The 17020-nt window shown below is 46.8% G+C and overlaps 1 protein-coding gene across 5 annotated transcripts in view; it reads right to left on the bottom strand.

Annotated features, from left to right (window-relative positions):
• CLUAP1 (clusterin associated protein 1) overlaps positions 1–17020 on the bottom strand; it is a 38009-nt gene that overhangs the window by 3262 nt on the left and 17727 nt on the right. For 3 of the 5 annotated variants that reach the window (XM_031002920.3, XM_063699460.1, XM_055365135.2), the window contains 6 exons: positions 15644–15777; positions 12406–12547; positions 9231–9303; positions 5431–5538; positions 3287–3342; positions 2973–3029 (listed from right to left, as the gene is read on the bottom strand). In XM_031002920.3, the coding sequence (XP_030858780.3) occupies positions 2973–3029; positions 3287–3342; positions 5431–5538; positions 9231–9303; positions 12406–12547; positions 15644–15777 (570 nt within the window). The remainder of the gene's footprint in view (positions 1–2972; positions 3030–3286; positions 3343–5430; positions 5539–9230; positions 9304–12405; positions 12548–15643; positions 15778–17020) is intronic. The other 2 variants (XM_031002923.3, XM_063699461.1) reach the window with 1 other exon arrangement.

Below are 17020 nucleotides of genomic sequence, written 5' to 3'. Positions count from 1 at the left end.
CTATAGGAAAAAAATGGCAGATGCAACGGGGGATCCTGCCTCATTTCTGACATCTTGTCCTAAGACTCTCTGCCTCCCTTTCTATAGCAGCATCCCTGTGTGAAGGAAGAGGCTGGCAGAGTGGCAAGCAGGCTGTGGGAGGGCATACAGATGGGACCGAGGCTATGTACTGCCAGCTGGAATTTATCATCCAACCAGAATCCTCCAAACTCCAGGTGCATCTGGGTGTGGTGCTGCAGGGGCTAGCTTTCCCGCAGTGTCTAAGAAGCACTCTGCATCTGCGCTGAGGGCCACTGGACCTAGAGACTCCCCCTACAGATGGCAAGAAGGACAGGGGCCTGGAGAGAGGGAAGGGAGGCCTGTTTTGGCTTTTTGTAGATTGTGGATGGAAAGCAACATAGACATTGGTATAAGGAGCAAAGTGAATCCCAGCTACTCCGGAGGCTGAGGCAGGAGAATCGCTTGAACCTGGGAGGCGGAGGTGCAGTGAGCCGAGATTGCACCACTGCACTCCAAAGCAAGACTCCATCTCAAAAAAAAAAAAAAAGAAAAAGAAAAAAAGAAAAAGGAGCAAAGTGAAAGACACACCCTCTCTCTCCTCATCGGATCCAGGGCTCCAGGGTGACCAACTCAGCCCAGCTTTAAAACGGCAGTTCCCGCGTCCCATGTAAACCAGGATGGCTGGTTGTTCTATCTAGATCATTCCTGTCGATGCACACTCATGCTGTAATTTCCTTCTTGAAAAAAAACCCCAAAGGTAATCCCACCTTCCTCTCCAGCTGCTCTGCCCTGTCTCTCTCCCCTCACACAGAGCTCCTGAGCGAGTCGTTGAACTCACTGTCCACACCTGTGCCCCTCACGACTGCTTCAGTTCCCCCGGGCTCTCACCTACTGACCCCAGCACTGCTCCTGTCAAGAAGGAAACATTCAACGGACTGGGATCGATCTCAGGCCTCATCCTGCTTGAGCTGTGGAATCACCCCTTCATCCTTCAAACCCATCTTCTCCATCCCCCAGGGCCCCTTCTCTAGTCCAGGTCCCCCTTCCTCACTGCTGACGCCCCTCAGCCTCCTCTGCCTGCCCCTCCCTCCCAGACCTCCGCAGGGCAGATGCAGCTCAGGACCTTGGGTCGCCTCTCTTCTCATTCTACTTGCTCTCCCTAGGCAGTCACATTTATCCTTGTGGCTTAGATACCAACCAAATAAGGGTGGCTCCCAAAATTCAATCTCTAGCCCAGACGTGGCCCTTGAACTCCAGACTTAAATTCCACCTGGCTACTCAACCCTAGCATGTGGCTGTCACATTCAGAATGTCCAAAATCAAACTTTCGATCTGCCTTCCAAGCCCCTTTGTCAAGTCGGCCCCATCTCAGAAAATGAAACTCTGCTTTCTGCTGATTAGACCAAGCCCAGGCACCCTCATTTCTCTCTTTCTCTAACAGCCTATGTCCAATCAATTCACAAAACCTGATGGTTCTTAGAGAGACCCAGGACCTGACCATTTCTCAACACCTCTGCTGCCACACCTTTGGCCAAGCACCGTCACCTCTGACCTCCACGGGTGCAGGTGCCTCCTAACTGGCTTCTCTCAAACAGGGATCATCAGCTCTTGACCCTTCTGGGCTCATGATTCTTCAGGGCCTTCCCCTCACACTCAGAGAAAACAGAGTCTTCATCTCACCCTGCAAAGCTGTGCATGGCCCCTGCTGCCTCTCTCACTCACCCACAATCACACCAGCTGCCTCTGCTCCTCGATGCGAGGAGTGCATTCCACATGCCCAGGTGCCGCCAACCCATGCGCTCGCTCCCTCCACTCAGGCCCTGCTCAAACACCACCACGTCAGGGCCCTTCACTGACCTCGCAGAAGACACCACCCCCTCCTTGTTCCCTGTCACTCCCTGTCCCCTGAAGCTGTTATTCCTCCTGTTAACACCATGAGCCCTGATCCGACAATCCATCATTATTGCTGGGGTGTGAGCCATGAACCGGGGGCTTGCCTCTGCCCCTGCTGCGTTCCCCATAATCCACAACAGCACTGGCATGTGGCAGGCACTCAACAGACACGTGCTGGATGCCTGAACACGTAAAGCATGGAACCCTGTGCCTGGAGGGCGGCATGGACACAGCCTCCTTGAAATAAACAAGTGACCACCAGGCATAAAGCTCAGCTGCGACTAATGCATTCGCTCTGAGGAGAGAGAAGGCAAACCCTGGAGAAGAGGCAGGCGGTGCTGCCTCAGCATTGCCAGCGCCCACGCCACACTCCCTCTGCTTCTGTCTTGGGTGGGCAAGACAGAGAGAAGCTATTTACCATCCACACCCGAGCTTGTTAGGAAAATTATTTTCCAGTTGCTCTATCTGCTTCTCTACAGACTGTGCCCTGTAAATTCAGGGCACATGGAGGCGGCCTGGGATCAGTCTCTGTCAAGTCGCCCTTCGCTGTGTGGGCCGAGCAGCACTGCCAGGGACGCAACAAAGAATGTAGGCTTGAGCAATGGGCGGCAAAGCCCTGATGACCGGACCTCACTGAGGACCCCTAGAATCCCCTTTTGCTTAAGTGCTCCAGGGAGTTATCCACTCAGTAAAGCTCAAGGCAGCTTATGTCTCAGCCTCATGCATGGCACCTCGAGGGCCTGGTCTGGGGACAGTGCTGCTTCACCATTCCGTCCCCAGCACAGAGCAGGGAGGAGGGCTGGTCCTGAGCCCGGCCCTCGGTGTCCTCCTTCATTTCTAGGTGGCGGCCCAGGGCCTGAGGACGGCCCGGCCTGAGCTTTCCCCGCCTCCAGGCTCCGTGCCTGCGCCTCCGCTTTAGCACAGGGGCCTTCAGTGATCCCGCTGTCACCACGGGATCTCTTTTGAGTGGCCTTTTTGCCCAGGAGAGAGGAAGCATCACTCCTAGGGAGAGGCCCCTGGCTGGCCCCGGGAGGGCTGACAGACACCCACAAACACATGAGGCAGAACAGAAAACCAACCTGCTTCTTGGAGCTGGAAGTCTTGCATTTACCTAAGAGAGCTGGTGCTGCTTCCATCTTTGGAAAGCGAGAATGGAAAGAACAGTGAGAAGGCGAAAAAAGCAGAGCAAGCACATTCACTTGAAAAGAGATGAGCCATCCACGAGCAAGGAAGAGTCCAGAGCCTCATGAGGCCAAACCCTGCCATGCATGGAGGCACGGCCGGGCTGACCATAGACGGCTCCCTGGCTGCTGACAGCAACTCAGCCAGTCCCATCTATGGGGACAGCCAAACCCAGAGTGCACAGAACCACTGAGGGGAGCGGGGGACTTACATTGTCATCGGAGTCTCCACCTTGCATCGTGCCCACAATGCGTTTGCCAGGTCTTCCTGAGAACAACAAAAGCATGAAGAAGTCATAAAAATCTTAGAAAATAAAGCAGGAAATAGCATTCAAGATTTGTTTTCTGGCCAGGCATGTTGGCTTTTGCGTATAATCCCAGGAATTTGGGAGGCTGAGACAGGAGGCCAGGAGTTTGAGGCCAGCCTGGGCAACATAATGAAACCTCATCTCTACAGAAATTTTTTTAAAAATTAGCCAGGTATGGTGGTTCACACCCTTAGTCTCAGCTTCTTGGGAGGCTGAGGCAGGAGACTCGCTTGAAACCAGGAAGCAGAGGTTGCAGTGAGCTGAGATCGTGCCACTGCACTCTAGTGTGAACAACAGAATGAGATTCTGTCTCCAAAAAAAAAAAAAAAAAAAAAAAAAGCAACTGTGCTCCAAACATTAACAGGTGGTAGATAAGAAATGTTTTTAAAGGCAAATATAGGAGAATTTTATAGTATTAAAATAAAAATTTACGGAACCTTTGACCTAAGAATTTGGCTTTTAATGATGCAACCTAAAGATATGCAGACATGCAGAAAGATGTATATACAAGGAAAAGAGGGGAACGCCCAGTAAATCATGGGTACAGTCCTGCTAGAAATATGACATAGCCATTAAAAAGTACGGGGCAGGCCAGGAGTGGTGGCTCACGCCTGTAATCCCAGCACTTTGGGAGGCCGAGGCGGGTGGATCACCTGAGGTTGGGAGTTCGAGACCAGCCTGGCCAACATGGTGAAACCCCGTCTCTACTAAAAATACAAAAATTAGCTGGGTGTGGTGGCACGGGCCTGTAACCCCAGCTACTTGGGATTGCAGGAGAATTGCTCCCTCCGGGAAGCAGAGGTTGCAGTGAGCCAAGATCATGCCATTGCACTCCAGCCTGGGGACCAAGAGCGAGACTTTGTCTCAAAAAGAAAAAAAAAAAAATTAGGGGGCAGATCTATTGCTGACAGAGGAAGAGTTCCAATTGTATTTAATTTTTAGAAACAAAAGCAAGTTGTAGAACCATACATACCGTCTGGTTGCACTCAGGTTAAATTTTTTTCAGGTGATCTTTGTATGTGTATGTGTGTGCGTATGTATATGTACAGAAAGGTAATCTGTAAAGACACATCCACCCTGGCCACTAGCCATGAGCCCTCCCAGGTGGGAGTGGGACATGAGGAAGACCCCAGGAGAGAATTCACATTTGCTCTACAAATTTTGTTGCCTGAGTCTTTTTTTAACTCTTTTTTTTTTTTTGAGACGGAGTCTCACTCTGTCGCCCAGGCTGGAGTGCAGTGGCGTGATCTCGGCTCACTGCAAGCTCCGCCTCCTGGGTTCACGCCATTCTCCTGTCTCAGCCTCCCGAGTAGCTGGGACTACGGGCGCCCGCCATTGCGCCCAACTAATTTTTTTTTTATTTTTAGTAGAGACGGGGTTTCACCGTGTTAGGCAGGATGGTCTCGATCTCTTGACCTCGTGATCCACCCGCCTTGGCCTCCCAAAGTGCTGGGATTACAGGCGTGAGCCACCGCGCCTGGCTTAACTTGGTTTTAAGAGCCCCTCTATGTTGCCCAGGCCAGAGCGCAGTGGCTATTCACAGACACAATCATCACATACTACAGCTCCGAGCTCCTGGGCTCAAATGATCCTTCTGCCTCAGCCTCCTGAGTAGCTGGGAATAAGGCGTGCACCACTGCGCTGAGCTTTGTTGCTTGAATCTTTTGTGATGAGTAAAGGAATTAGAAGAACTTTTTTTTTAAGGCAGAGATGCTCATTTAAGTCCCTTTCTGCACTAATTCTCAGGCTATTAGGTATATCACTGCACTGAGAGTGGCAGAGGCAATGTGTTCTTGTGGCTGTGAGAAATACCAAGCCATAAATATGAACCATCCAGTCTTGGGATCACGGACAAGGAGCAAACATGACCACTGAGCAGTTCAAGAGCCATAAACAAGAAGACAGGATAAACCTGAGCAAGAGCTGCTTCTAGGGGCCATTCGCAGCACGCCTGTGGGCCTCAACACTAAGCAGCCTGCCCCAGTCCTGGCCAGGTGTTCTGTGAAACAGGGCGCAGGGAGGAAGTCCAGCGAAAGACGCCGGGGTACCTTGCATGAGCATCTCCATGGCTGTCTGTGGCTTGGGCAGCCGCCTTTCTTCCAACTCACTGTCGGATTCATCGTCCTCCTGGATGTCTATGTCCGAGTCATCGTTACCTGGCAGGAACACAAGCAGGCAAAACAAAGGAGTGGCTTCATGATCACAATGAAACAGCTCTGCCCAGTAAGGTCTGTGTGCAAAAGTCATTTGTTCACTTCTTATTCCATCCAGGAAATTAAGACATTAAATCCTTATCCCATGCAATGCAAATCAAATTATATAATCAATTTTAAAATAAAATTAATACATGTACCTCAGGCTCAATAAGATTTCTTCTTACAACTCAAACCAATACAGACCTGAGAAGTGAGCAGGTAAACTAAAGTCAATTGCTATTATATGATTTCAATGTGTCTCCGAAAAGCATGTGTTGGAAACTTAAATCCCAATGCAACAGTGTTGGGAGGTGGGGCATACTGGGAGGTGTTTAGGTCATGAGGGCTCCGCCTTGAAGAATGGATTAATGCTGGTTATAAAAGGGCTTGAGGCTGTGAGTTTGATCTCTTGCTCTCTCTCGACCTCTCTTTGCCCTTCTGCCATGGGATGGTGCAGCAAGATACAGCTCCTTGATCTTGGGCTTGCCCCTAGAACTGTGGCTCATTAAGTTTCAGACAAGTAAGTTTCTGATTATAATGATAATAATATAACCTAATACTAATATATTATATATATGTTATATAATTGTCATATATTATTATATATAATAATATATAACTATATATAACATATATTATATATAATTATAAATATAAATTTATACATTATAAATTATATTATATAATATATAATAAATTAAATTATATTACATATAATATATTACATATGCCATATATATAAACTACACACACACACACACACACACACACACACACAAAACTAGCCCTCTGTATCCATGGATTTCACATCCATGGGTTCAGCCAACCATGGATCTGAATTATTTGGAAAAAAAATCTACAAAGTTCAAAAAAGATCTACAAAGTTCCAAAAAGCAAAACTTGAATTTGCCACATACCAAGTACTATGTTGAATCCATGTGAATGAAGTGATGTATAGGCATTATGTTAGGTATTTTATGTAATCTAGAGATGATTTAAAGTATGTGGAAGGATGTGCATAGGTTACATGAAAAGGACTTGAACATCTGTGGATTTTGGTATCCACAGTTGGGTTCTGGCACCAGTTCTTCGCAGATATTGAGAGATGACTGCATGTATCCACATATACAATGCTGTATATATTTTATGTAAAATATATAATTACCCAGTCTCAGGTATTCTGTTACAGCAGCACAAAACAGACTAAGACATTAATGCATGCTGACACTGAAACCACTGAGCTGACAGTGACAATTAAAATTCATGGCTGACACCATGCGAGTATAACTCAATGGGGAAATAATAGTCTTTTCCACAAATGATAATAGGACAACCGAATAGCCACATGCAAAAGAATGAAGTTGGACCCCCTGTCTCACACCATATACAAAAATTAACTCAAAGTGGATCAGAGACCTAAATGTAAGAGCTAAAACTATAGAACTCCTAGAAGAAAACACAAAGGTAAATCTTGGTGAATAAAGCAAGATCAGAATGGCAGGTCTTAGCATCCTGGCCCAGGGACAGCATGGGATGCAAGCAATAAACCAGGGCTCCTAGCTGAGCTGGGCCTCTCGCAAGGGACAAACCCCATGCAGGCTGATCACTGAGGGCTGCTTCACATGCTCCTGGCTGACATGGAACTAAAAAGGGGAGGGCTGCTTTGGCTAGACAGGCCCTTCAAATTTCCTAACCTTGTTCCTGGAGGATTTCCCAGCAGTCCCTATCCTTCCTCCTAAGTTTCCTGAGATTCAGACGAGAGAGTCACAGAACAGGTGCAAAATGAGAGAGATACAAGGGAAATGGCAAAGAAAAAGAAAGAGAGAGAGAGACAGTGTGTGTGGGAGCATGTGTGTGGGCCTGATGCCTCAAGTATGCTGCCCTCAACATGAGAGTGAATAGAATATTTCACCCTGAAGAAAAGAAAGGGCAACCAGCAAGAGAAGGAGGAACTCCGTGCAACAAGGCTGTCGATTCAGCAGGAAGATCCTGGGCTGCTACCGGTCCCTGACAGTGACTTGACACTGAAGTTCAGGGATGTAGGGTACAGCCCCACAGGGTCGGTGGGTTTTCTCCCCATGTGCAGAGATGAGAGAGTGTAGAAATAAAGACACAAGACAAAGAGATAAAAGAAAAGACAGCCGGGCTTGGGGGACCACTACCACAAAGACGTGGAGACTGGTAGTGGCCCTGAATGCCAGGCTGTGCTGATATTTATTGGATACAAGACAAAGGGGCAGGGTAAGGAGAGTGAGCCATCTTCAGTGATAGGTAAGGTCACATGGGTCACGTATCCACTGGACAGGGGGCCCTTCCCTGCCTGGCAGCTGAGGCAGAGAGACAGAGAGGAGAGAGAGACAGCTTACACCATTATTTCTGCTTATCAGAGACTTTTAGTACTTTCACTAATTTGCTACTGCTATCTAAAAGGCAGAGCCAGGTGTACAGGACAGAACATGAAGGCAGACTAGGAGCATGACCACTGAAGCACAGTATCACAGGGAGACGGTTAGGCCTCCGGATAACTGCAGGCGGGCCTGACTGATGTCAGGCCCTCCACAAGAGGTGGAGGAGTAAAGTCTTCTCTAAACTCCCCTGGGGAAAGGGACACTCCCTTTCCCGGTCTGCTAAGTAGCAGGTGTTTTTCCTTGACACTGACGCTACCACTAGACCACGGTCCACTTGGCAACGGTCGGCTTCCCAGATGCTGGTGTTTCCACTAGACAAAGGAGCCCTCTGGTGGCCCTGTCTGGGCATAACAGAAGGTTTGCACTATTGTCTTCTGGTCACTTCTCACCATGTCCCCTCAGCTCCTATCTCTGTATGGCCTGTTTTTTCCTAGGTTATGATTGTAGAGCGAGGATTATTATGATATTGGAATAAAGAGTAATTGCTATAAACTAATGATTAATGATATTCATATATAATCATATCTATGATCTATATCTAGTATAACTATTCTTATTTTATATATTTTATTATACTGGAACAGCTCGTGCTCTCGGTCTCTTGCCTCGGCACCTGGGTGGCTTGCCGCCCACACAAGGAGAAGGGAAGCTGCCTGGGCACAGAGAGCTCCTTCCCGGAATCTAGGCTTTGTATGGACGTAACCTTGTGTCTCTCCAGCTGAATGTCTTGCTGAGCCATTCTGGATTATGGGGGGCATCTCAGCAGCATGGGGACCACCACAAAGCGAGCGGCCCCTCTCCCTGCACTGCATCCCAGTGCTTGCTTTCCATCATTCAGCCTGAAAATACAGAACCCTACACACATCTAGGGCCACGTTTTCTTATAGTTACGCATCATATATAATTCAAACTATCATTTAAACAGGGGAAAACACTATCTTAACTGGCACAAGAACGAAATGTGTTTTAAATGCTATATTTAAACCAGACTCTTGAGTGAATACAATGGTACCCAATATAGAAGTTGTGAGAAAACCGCCTTTTGAAAATATTTTTGTACCTATAGTCAACAATAATTTATTATACTTTTCAAAATTGAAGATGTAAAGTGAAGTGTTCTTACTACAGTAAAAAAAAAAATGCTGAAAAAAAGAAGAAAATACATATTAAAATATATATATATATATTTCAAGGCTGAAAATAGTAGTCCAGAGTAAACTGCTCATCTACAAAGCCCAGCCTTACTTCCACTCTTGAGCAGGCGCTTCTCTTCCTCCTTGAGCTTGTTCTGTATCAGGCAGAGAGTGTTTTTAGCTTCCTGTGGAAGAGGAAAAACAGACTCAGGAGAGATGGCCCTTTTCTGGACTGTTCTATTCTTCACCACTGTGTAAGGACTGCTAAGTTTGTGCTACAGAACAAAAAAAGAGCTAAACTCAAGGAAGGGGAAGAGAATTAACACTGCCTGAACAATTCCAGGGTCCTGAAACTTACTGCCCTTTCTCTCTGAGGTTGCCTCGTGGCCTGGTGGACAGGGGCGCCCAGAGTGAAGCAGCTGCCCCACCCCATGCTTCTCCGATTGCATTTCCCTGCCTCTGAGGAGAACTAAATGCCCATCACGCATGCCTGTATGACCTGGGGACACAGAACAGACACATCTAACTTTAGGGCAGAGACAGGCCTCCTGCTTTCAAAGGAAGAAAGTATAGATTTTATCATTCATCTTTCCTGCCCTGCCTTCAGATTCCAGCTCAAAAGATGCTAAATGGTGGGACAGGTAAGGGTGGGAACAGGGGTGGGGACAGGAGGAAATATCTCAGATCATAAAATGTGGCCTTGATTATTAAGAAAGAGAATGGGGGCTGGGCGTGGTGGCTCACACCTGTAACCCCCATGCTTTGGGAGGCCAAGGCAGAAGGATCACTTGAGCCCAGGAGTTTGAGCCAGCCTGGGCAACATAGGGAAACCTCATCTCTACAACAAATTTTAAAAATTTAGCCAGGTATGGTGGCAAGTGCCTATAGTCCCAGCTACTCAAGAAGCTGAGGTGGGAGGATCGCTTGAGCCCAAGAGGTCTGAAGCTACAGTGAGTTATAATCACACTCTGCGCTCCAGACAGAGTGGCAGGCAACAGAGTGAGACCCTGTTGAGAAAGAGAAAGAGACAGAGAGAGAGAGTGGGGGGGAGGGACAAACAGAGGGAGGAAGTTGGCTTTATATATTGTTGTTCTAAACATTAAAAATAAAGCACTGTGTTTCAGGCATGGGGTATTTCGAGGGAACAGGTATTCTAACGACAGAGAGCGAGAGTGAGTAAGAGAAAAAGAGATGTACTTGTTGAAGGAAGGGTAGGGTAGAGGGGCTCCCTCGGAAGTTTCCTGGGCCACCTACCTGCCATTCTGAGGCATACTGTTTGGTTTGTTCTCTGAACCCAGAGGTGGCCCCAGATAATACAACAAAATGGCCAACGTTTCTTTTCACTGCCCTTGACTGTTCTTTCCCAGGTAGCCAATGTTTAAAATGTTCTAAACTCCAAGCTCTTTCTAGTGCCCTCGAAATGTGCCTGTCCCGTACCATTTCTCCATGGCCTGCCTCTGCCACAGAGTAATGCTAGCAATGAATTCCTCGTCAAGATGACATGTGTCCACACGGATGCGTTAGGTACTCCCAGTTAGCCCTCCTGGACAACAAAATAGCTCTGCCGAACTCAAACGCTCAGGATTGTAAGAAGCGTAGCATAACCTTAATACCAAAAGCTGTCGAGGGCATGAGAAAGGGAGACTGCAGACCAATTTCATCATGAAAATGGAGTCTAAATGACCATTCTCAGGTTAAGGATAGGGCAATTCAAAAATTGATCACAACTTGGTTCAATTTCCTTTGCTCTAAATTCCACATTTATCAACTCATGCTCAGGTCTGAAACACTCTTTTCCTAAATGGCCTTACCCACAGGGATGAGAGGAACCTGTAAGATGGTTGGTCAGGCTCAAGGCCACACATTTATTTCCCACAATCAATCAATAAACTGCCATTCCTCTTTACAAAACAATCTCCAATGAGCTATTCTGGTGATTCAATTAACCAGGACTTGAAAATCTCTTTCTTTGTTTTTTTTTTGTTGGGATGGTGTCTTGCTCTGTCGCCCAGGCTAGAGTGCAGTGGCGCAATCTCGGCTCACTGCAACCTCTGCCTCCTGGGTTCAAGCAATTCTCCTGCCTTAGCCTCCCAAGTAGCTGGGATTACAGGTGCCCACCACCATACCAGATAAATTTTGTATTTTTAGTAGACGGGGTTTCACCATGTTGGACAAGCTGATTTCAAACTCCTGACCTCGTGGTCCACCAGCTGTGGCCTCCCAAAGTGCTGGGATTACAGGCGTGAGCCACTGCGCCCGGCCCTTTTTTTTTTTTTCTTTTTTGAGACAGGGTCTTGCTCTGTCAACCGAGCTGGAGTGCAGTGGCATGATCATGGCTCACTCCAACTTCAAACTCCCAGGCTCAAGCAATCCTTCCATCTCAGCCTCCCAAGTAGCTGAGACAACAGGTGTGTAACACCATGCCCAGCTAATTTATTTTTACTTCTTTGTAGAGACAGGGTCTCATTATGCTGCCCAAACTGGTCTCAGACTCCTGGGCTCCAGTGATCCTCCTGCCTAAGCCTCCCAAAGTGCTGGGATTACAAGTATAAGCCATCACACCTTGCCTTGAAAATCTTTATGTGAAATGACTAAGCAAGCTTTATTTTCTTATTTTTGGAGATGGGATCTTGCTCTGTTGTCCAGGCTGGAGTACAGTGGCATGATCTTGGCTCACTGCAACCCCTTCCTCCCAGGTTCAAGCGATTCTCCTGTCTCAGCCTGCCGAGTAGCTGGGACTACAGGTGTGTACGACCACACCTGGCTAATTTTTTGTATTTTTATGAGAGGAGGGGTTTCACCATGTTGGCCAGGCTGGTCTCAAACTCCTGACCTCAAGTGATCCACTCGTCTTGGCCTCCCGAAGCCAAGCAAGCTTTTAAATCTGCACTCGAGACCAGCTACATAATTTTTGGGATCAGTGGAAAATAAAATGCACTTAAAAATTATTATGAATTTCAAGACGGTGCCAACAGGGCCTGAAAGCAAGCACAGGCCCCATGTCGGCACAGGGTCTTATGCAGCCGCACAGGCCTCATGTTGGCCCTGTCTGTTCTCTTAACTGACCAAACCTGATGAAATATGACTGATCAAAGATTTGACAACCCTGGAGTCCAGTGTACACTGCCAGCAAAACAAACACATTACATGAGCAATCCTCAGACTGACCAGGGAGAAAAAACATGTACTGATATTTTTTTCACAATGATATTAACAAAATGACCTGTCACCCAGTACAAAATAACACACCAGAAGGAATGGCTGAACAGAGGACAGGCTCAGCTCACCTCAAACCTTTCTTGCTCCATCCTATGATGGTCTTCAAGCTGTTGTTCCAGATAAGTCAGATTTTGAAATTTCTCCAGATAAATGTCATACTGCTTTTGTAATTCTTCCTCAGTCTTCTCATACTCATCCATAAAACATGGCCTAAAAGAAGCAAATGAAATAAAAAGGAAAGGTGAATTATATGCAGTAGTTTGAAATGGGTATTCACAGTTTCAGACTCCATGGTGGCTTTCTCTGGAAACCCTTAATTAGAGAAGGTCCTTCATTCTTGTAATGCTTAAAAATATTTTCCCTTTTCTGCTTTCTCCCCCCAAAATGAACATACTTCTTTTTCATCATAAATAAGATGTGCTCTTTGTAAAAACTTGAAATAATCCTGAAAGTATGAAGAATGACGTAAAAATTACTGATAATCCCATCACCAGGTATAAGCGCTTGATAGTTGACATACATCCTTCCAGACTTTTCTATGCATAAATATAGATAGGAATGCATTTTAAACAAAAATTAAATATACCAAGAAATTTTATAATCTTTATTTCATTTCAATATACCGTAATCTCAATAGAGTTAAAAATGATCAGGCTGGGTGCATCGGCTCACACCTGTAACCCTAGCACTTTGGGAGGCTGAAGTAAGAGGAGGATTGAGCCCTGGAGTTCAAGGCTGCAGTGAGTGAGGATCCTCTGACCTTGCCGTGGCACTCCAGCCCTCCAGCCTGGGTGACACACTGAGACCCCATCTCTAAAGGCAAAAAAATCACATACCAGACACATCTCTCCAAATCAATAAATATATACATTATTATCTTATTTGGGTATAATGTTCTACTGTTGGCCGGGTGCGGTGGCTCACGCCTGTAATCCCAGCACTTTGGGAGGCTGAGGCGGGTGGATCAACTGAGGTCAGGAGTTTCAGACCAGCCTGGCCAACATGGTGAAACCTCGTCTCTACTAAAAATACAAAAATTAGCCAGGCGTGGTGGCACATGCCTGTAATCCCAGCTACTCTGGTGGCTGAGGCAGGAGAATTGCTTGAACCTGGGAGGCGGAGGTTGCAGTGAGCCGAGATTGCACCACTGCACTCCAGCCTAGGCAACACAGAGAGACTCCATCTCAAAAGAAATAATAATAATAATGTTCTACTGTCAGGATATTACAAATTTAAAGCAATCCTCTAAAAAGGGGACCATAGGTTGTTACAAATTAAAGCTGGTGGTTTTTTTTTGTTTGTTGAGACAGGGTCTCACTTTGTCACCCAGGCTACAGTGCAGTGGTGTGATCATGGCTCACTGCAGCATCGAACGCCTGGGCTCAGGTGATCCTCCTGGCTCAGGCCCCCAAGTAGCTGGGACTACAGACATGTGCCACTATGCCCAGCTATTTTTTATAATTTTTTGTAGAGATGGGGTTTCGCCATGTTGCCCAGGCTGGTCTTGAACCCGAGTTCAAGCGATCTGCCTGCCTTGGCCTCTCAAAGTGCTGGGATTATAGACGTGAATCACTGTGCCCAGTCTAAAGAGGTTTTTAAACGATAAAAAATTTTTTAAAAAGGCCAGGCGTGATGACTCATGCCTGTAATCCCAGCACTTCGGGAGGCCAAGGCAGGTGGATCACAAGGTCAGGAGTTCAAGACCAGCCTGGCCAACATGGTGAAACTCCGTCTCCACTAAAAATACAAAAACTAGCTGGGCGTGGTGGCAGCCACCTGTAACCCCAGCTACTTGAGAGGCTGAGGCAGGAGAATCGCTTGAATCCGGGAGGCAGAGTTTGCAGTGAGCCGGGATCGCGCCATTGCACTCCAGCCTCGGCAACAAGAGCGAAATTCCATCTCAAAAAAAAAAAAAAAAAAACCATAAAAATCTATACTGGTTTGCTGAACTTTTTCTTTTTTCTTATTATTGACCTTAAAGGGAAAATTCTACTCTTTTAAAAATATAAGCAGATAAACTCAGAAATAATTATAATCTTTTGAACTAGAGCAAAACAAAGAGACTTTTCTGTTAAAAGGATTTGGAGCTTAACAAAAATGAATTGATGCTTTAAAGGTGGAATGTGTCAAGGAGATCAATCTATCTGGCGGCAATGACTTCTGTTTTTTTTTTTCCTCTCTGAGGCTCCAGAGGTAAAGAGCCAGTTTCAGGAGGGGAAGGGCCTGGGCCTTGCGCTGGGCGGGGAGGAGCCAGGACGCTCCCTGTGGTTGCTGCCGCTGCCTCCAGGTGCTGCCTCCCCACAGACCTCGGGACAGTGGGCAGGGTGTAGCCAGCCACCAACATCCAAAAAGGCAAAACATCCGAGCAGAGTAGGCAGCTGGGAAGAGGAGGGAGCCAAGAAGAAAGAAAAATAAAGGGTGAATGAAAAGGGAGAAAGAGCAGAAGCATGGGGGAGGGAAAGAGGCACAGAACGAGGAATAGAAGAGAGAGAGAGCTGGCACCACTATTCTCCATCGGTATTCCTGGGAAATATATTTCCAATGAGGTAAAGTAGGAAGAAAGACGAATTACTGACTGGTGAGGAATGATCAAGGTTTAAATAAAGTCTAAAATCGATGCCAACAAACAGGCAGGAGTATGTTTCTGTTTCTACCTAATTTATGGCAAGATCTTAGGAGACCACGTCTGGAATTCCCCGTCTGGATTCACTTACTCTGCCTTGAGTTCCAAGAAGCTATAAAAGCTTAAAGGGCAGTTCAAGCATTAAGCAGTTTTCCAGACATACCGCAAGCAGTAAAGAGAATGAGTTTAGCCATCTGCTTGTTATGACACGCAACACATGTACATTTGAGGTGAAGATATCCTTATGTAAGGCTTTTTTTCATTGCTTGAGAAGAGTTAAGATCACATTCTATTCTCTTAAGTCTTTGTTCTACTTTTTTTTTTCTTTTAGAGTCAGGGCCTTGTTCTGTTACTCGGCCTTGTTCTGTGGCTCAGGCTGGAGTGCAGTGTTGCAACCATAGCTCACTGCAGCCTCAACCTCCTGGGCTCAAGCAATCCTCCCGCCTCAGCCTCCCAAGTGGCTGGGACTACAGGTGTGTACCACCATACTGAGGTAATTTTTTAAAATTTTTAGAGATGGGGTTTCATTATGCTGCCCAGGCTGGTCTCAAACTCCTGGGCTCAAGAGAACCCCCCACCCCAGCTTCATGAGTAGCTGAGATTTCAGACATGAGCCACCACGCCCAGTTTGTTTGAACTTTCCAGGACATCTTTCTACTCATTCTCCAAGTGTTCATATCTACCTGACACTCTGCAGAGTCTCTAGTCGCTTCCGATTTCTTTCCAGTTCTAATTTTCTCTTTTCGATTTTGGCTTCTAAATTAGCTTCATCAGAGGCCACATTATTGAGCAGGTCTTTAGTCTTCTGAACCTGTGTCTATATTTAATGGGAAATAATGAGACAAGGTGGCAATAAAAACAGCCATCCTAATTCTTAGAAGAATTTTGCAACTCTTCAGGCATAGCAACATTATGCTCAACAAACACAAAAGCAAACAAATAAAGTAGACACTTCCCCAAGCAATGACTCACTTAACCCACTAGTTCCAGGGAGAATGTCACACAGGTCCAGAAAAAGGTATCTCTTTTTTTTCCCCATGAAAAGCAGGCATTTCTACCCAGGGAAAGAAGTGAAGATGCAAAGAAGAGTGTCCTGGTCAAGGTGGAGAGGCCTGCGGTCTTTGGTCTGGCTCACTCGGTTAGAACAAGCTGCACATCACTCTGGACGGTCAGTCTGCCTTTTTATCATTCGGGCCATGCCCCTAGTTACAAACACCCAACTTACAGAATACCCACACACACCAAGTACTGCTCTACTAGGAGGGGAGAGAAAGAAACAGCTGGTCCCAGCCCTAACCCACTGCATGCTGGGATTGACAGAAGGACCTCTTCCCTCTCCCTGGCAACAGAATCTTGACGACAGACTAAAAACGAGGAGAAACCACTCTGAAGACAGTACAAAAGCAGTTCCCACAGTGGCAATGGCCACACTGGCGTGCACCAGCTCTGGAAGGGGCCCAGGGCAACAGTCGGACAGAGGCCCTTGGGCAACAGAGGCTGAGTAAAGAAGGGAAAGGGGACACGGGCCCACTGACAATGACACAAGTCTCCCTATCCTAAGAGAAGGTTCATTTGAAGCAGGTAGAATCACAGGTAGTGCACAGTCTTCACATGCGTCTTGTCCGGTGGCTGGCTGGATCACACGCCTGGGGTTCAGGCTCCAATCTCTTTATGAGGAATCTGGACTGCCACCCAGCTGCGCGTGGAACTGCCCCCCAGGGTTCTGGCTTTCCAGCCCTGCATTAAGTTCCTGGCGGCCAAGGTGGGGCTTCCCCTCCAGCACTTTGCCTATGTGTAGCATCCCATGAAGGGGTTACTCCGTTGTCCTGCAAGTCTCTGAAAAGCTATGGGCTCCACAGAGAAATGGCCTAAGAAGCCCAGACACTCTCCACAACTCTCAGGCATGGTGTGTTTTGGAACCAGCCACTGTTACTGACAACGCATTTATGGTCTAATTTTTTTCGTCTAAGTACACTAGCCATTTCTAAGAGACTTTCATTAAAATAATCAGACCCTCATCATCAATTTGCTTCAAGTGCCTTAAAGCCCCCAGGAGAAAT

The sequence above is a fragment of the Gorilla gorilla genome, chromosome 18, assembly GCF_029281585.2.
Source record: "Gorilla gorilla gorilla isolate KB3781 chromosome 18, NHGRI_mGorGor1-v2.1_pri, whole genome shotgun sequence".
In the NCBI taxonomy this organism is placed as follows: Eukaryota; Metazoa; Chordata; class Mammalia; order Primates; family Hominidae; genus Gorilla; species Gorilla gorilla.
Note: the sequence above shows the minus strand (reverse complement) of the source record. Positions and strands in the feature narration are given on the sequence as shown.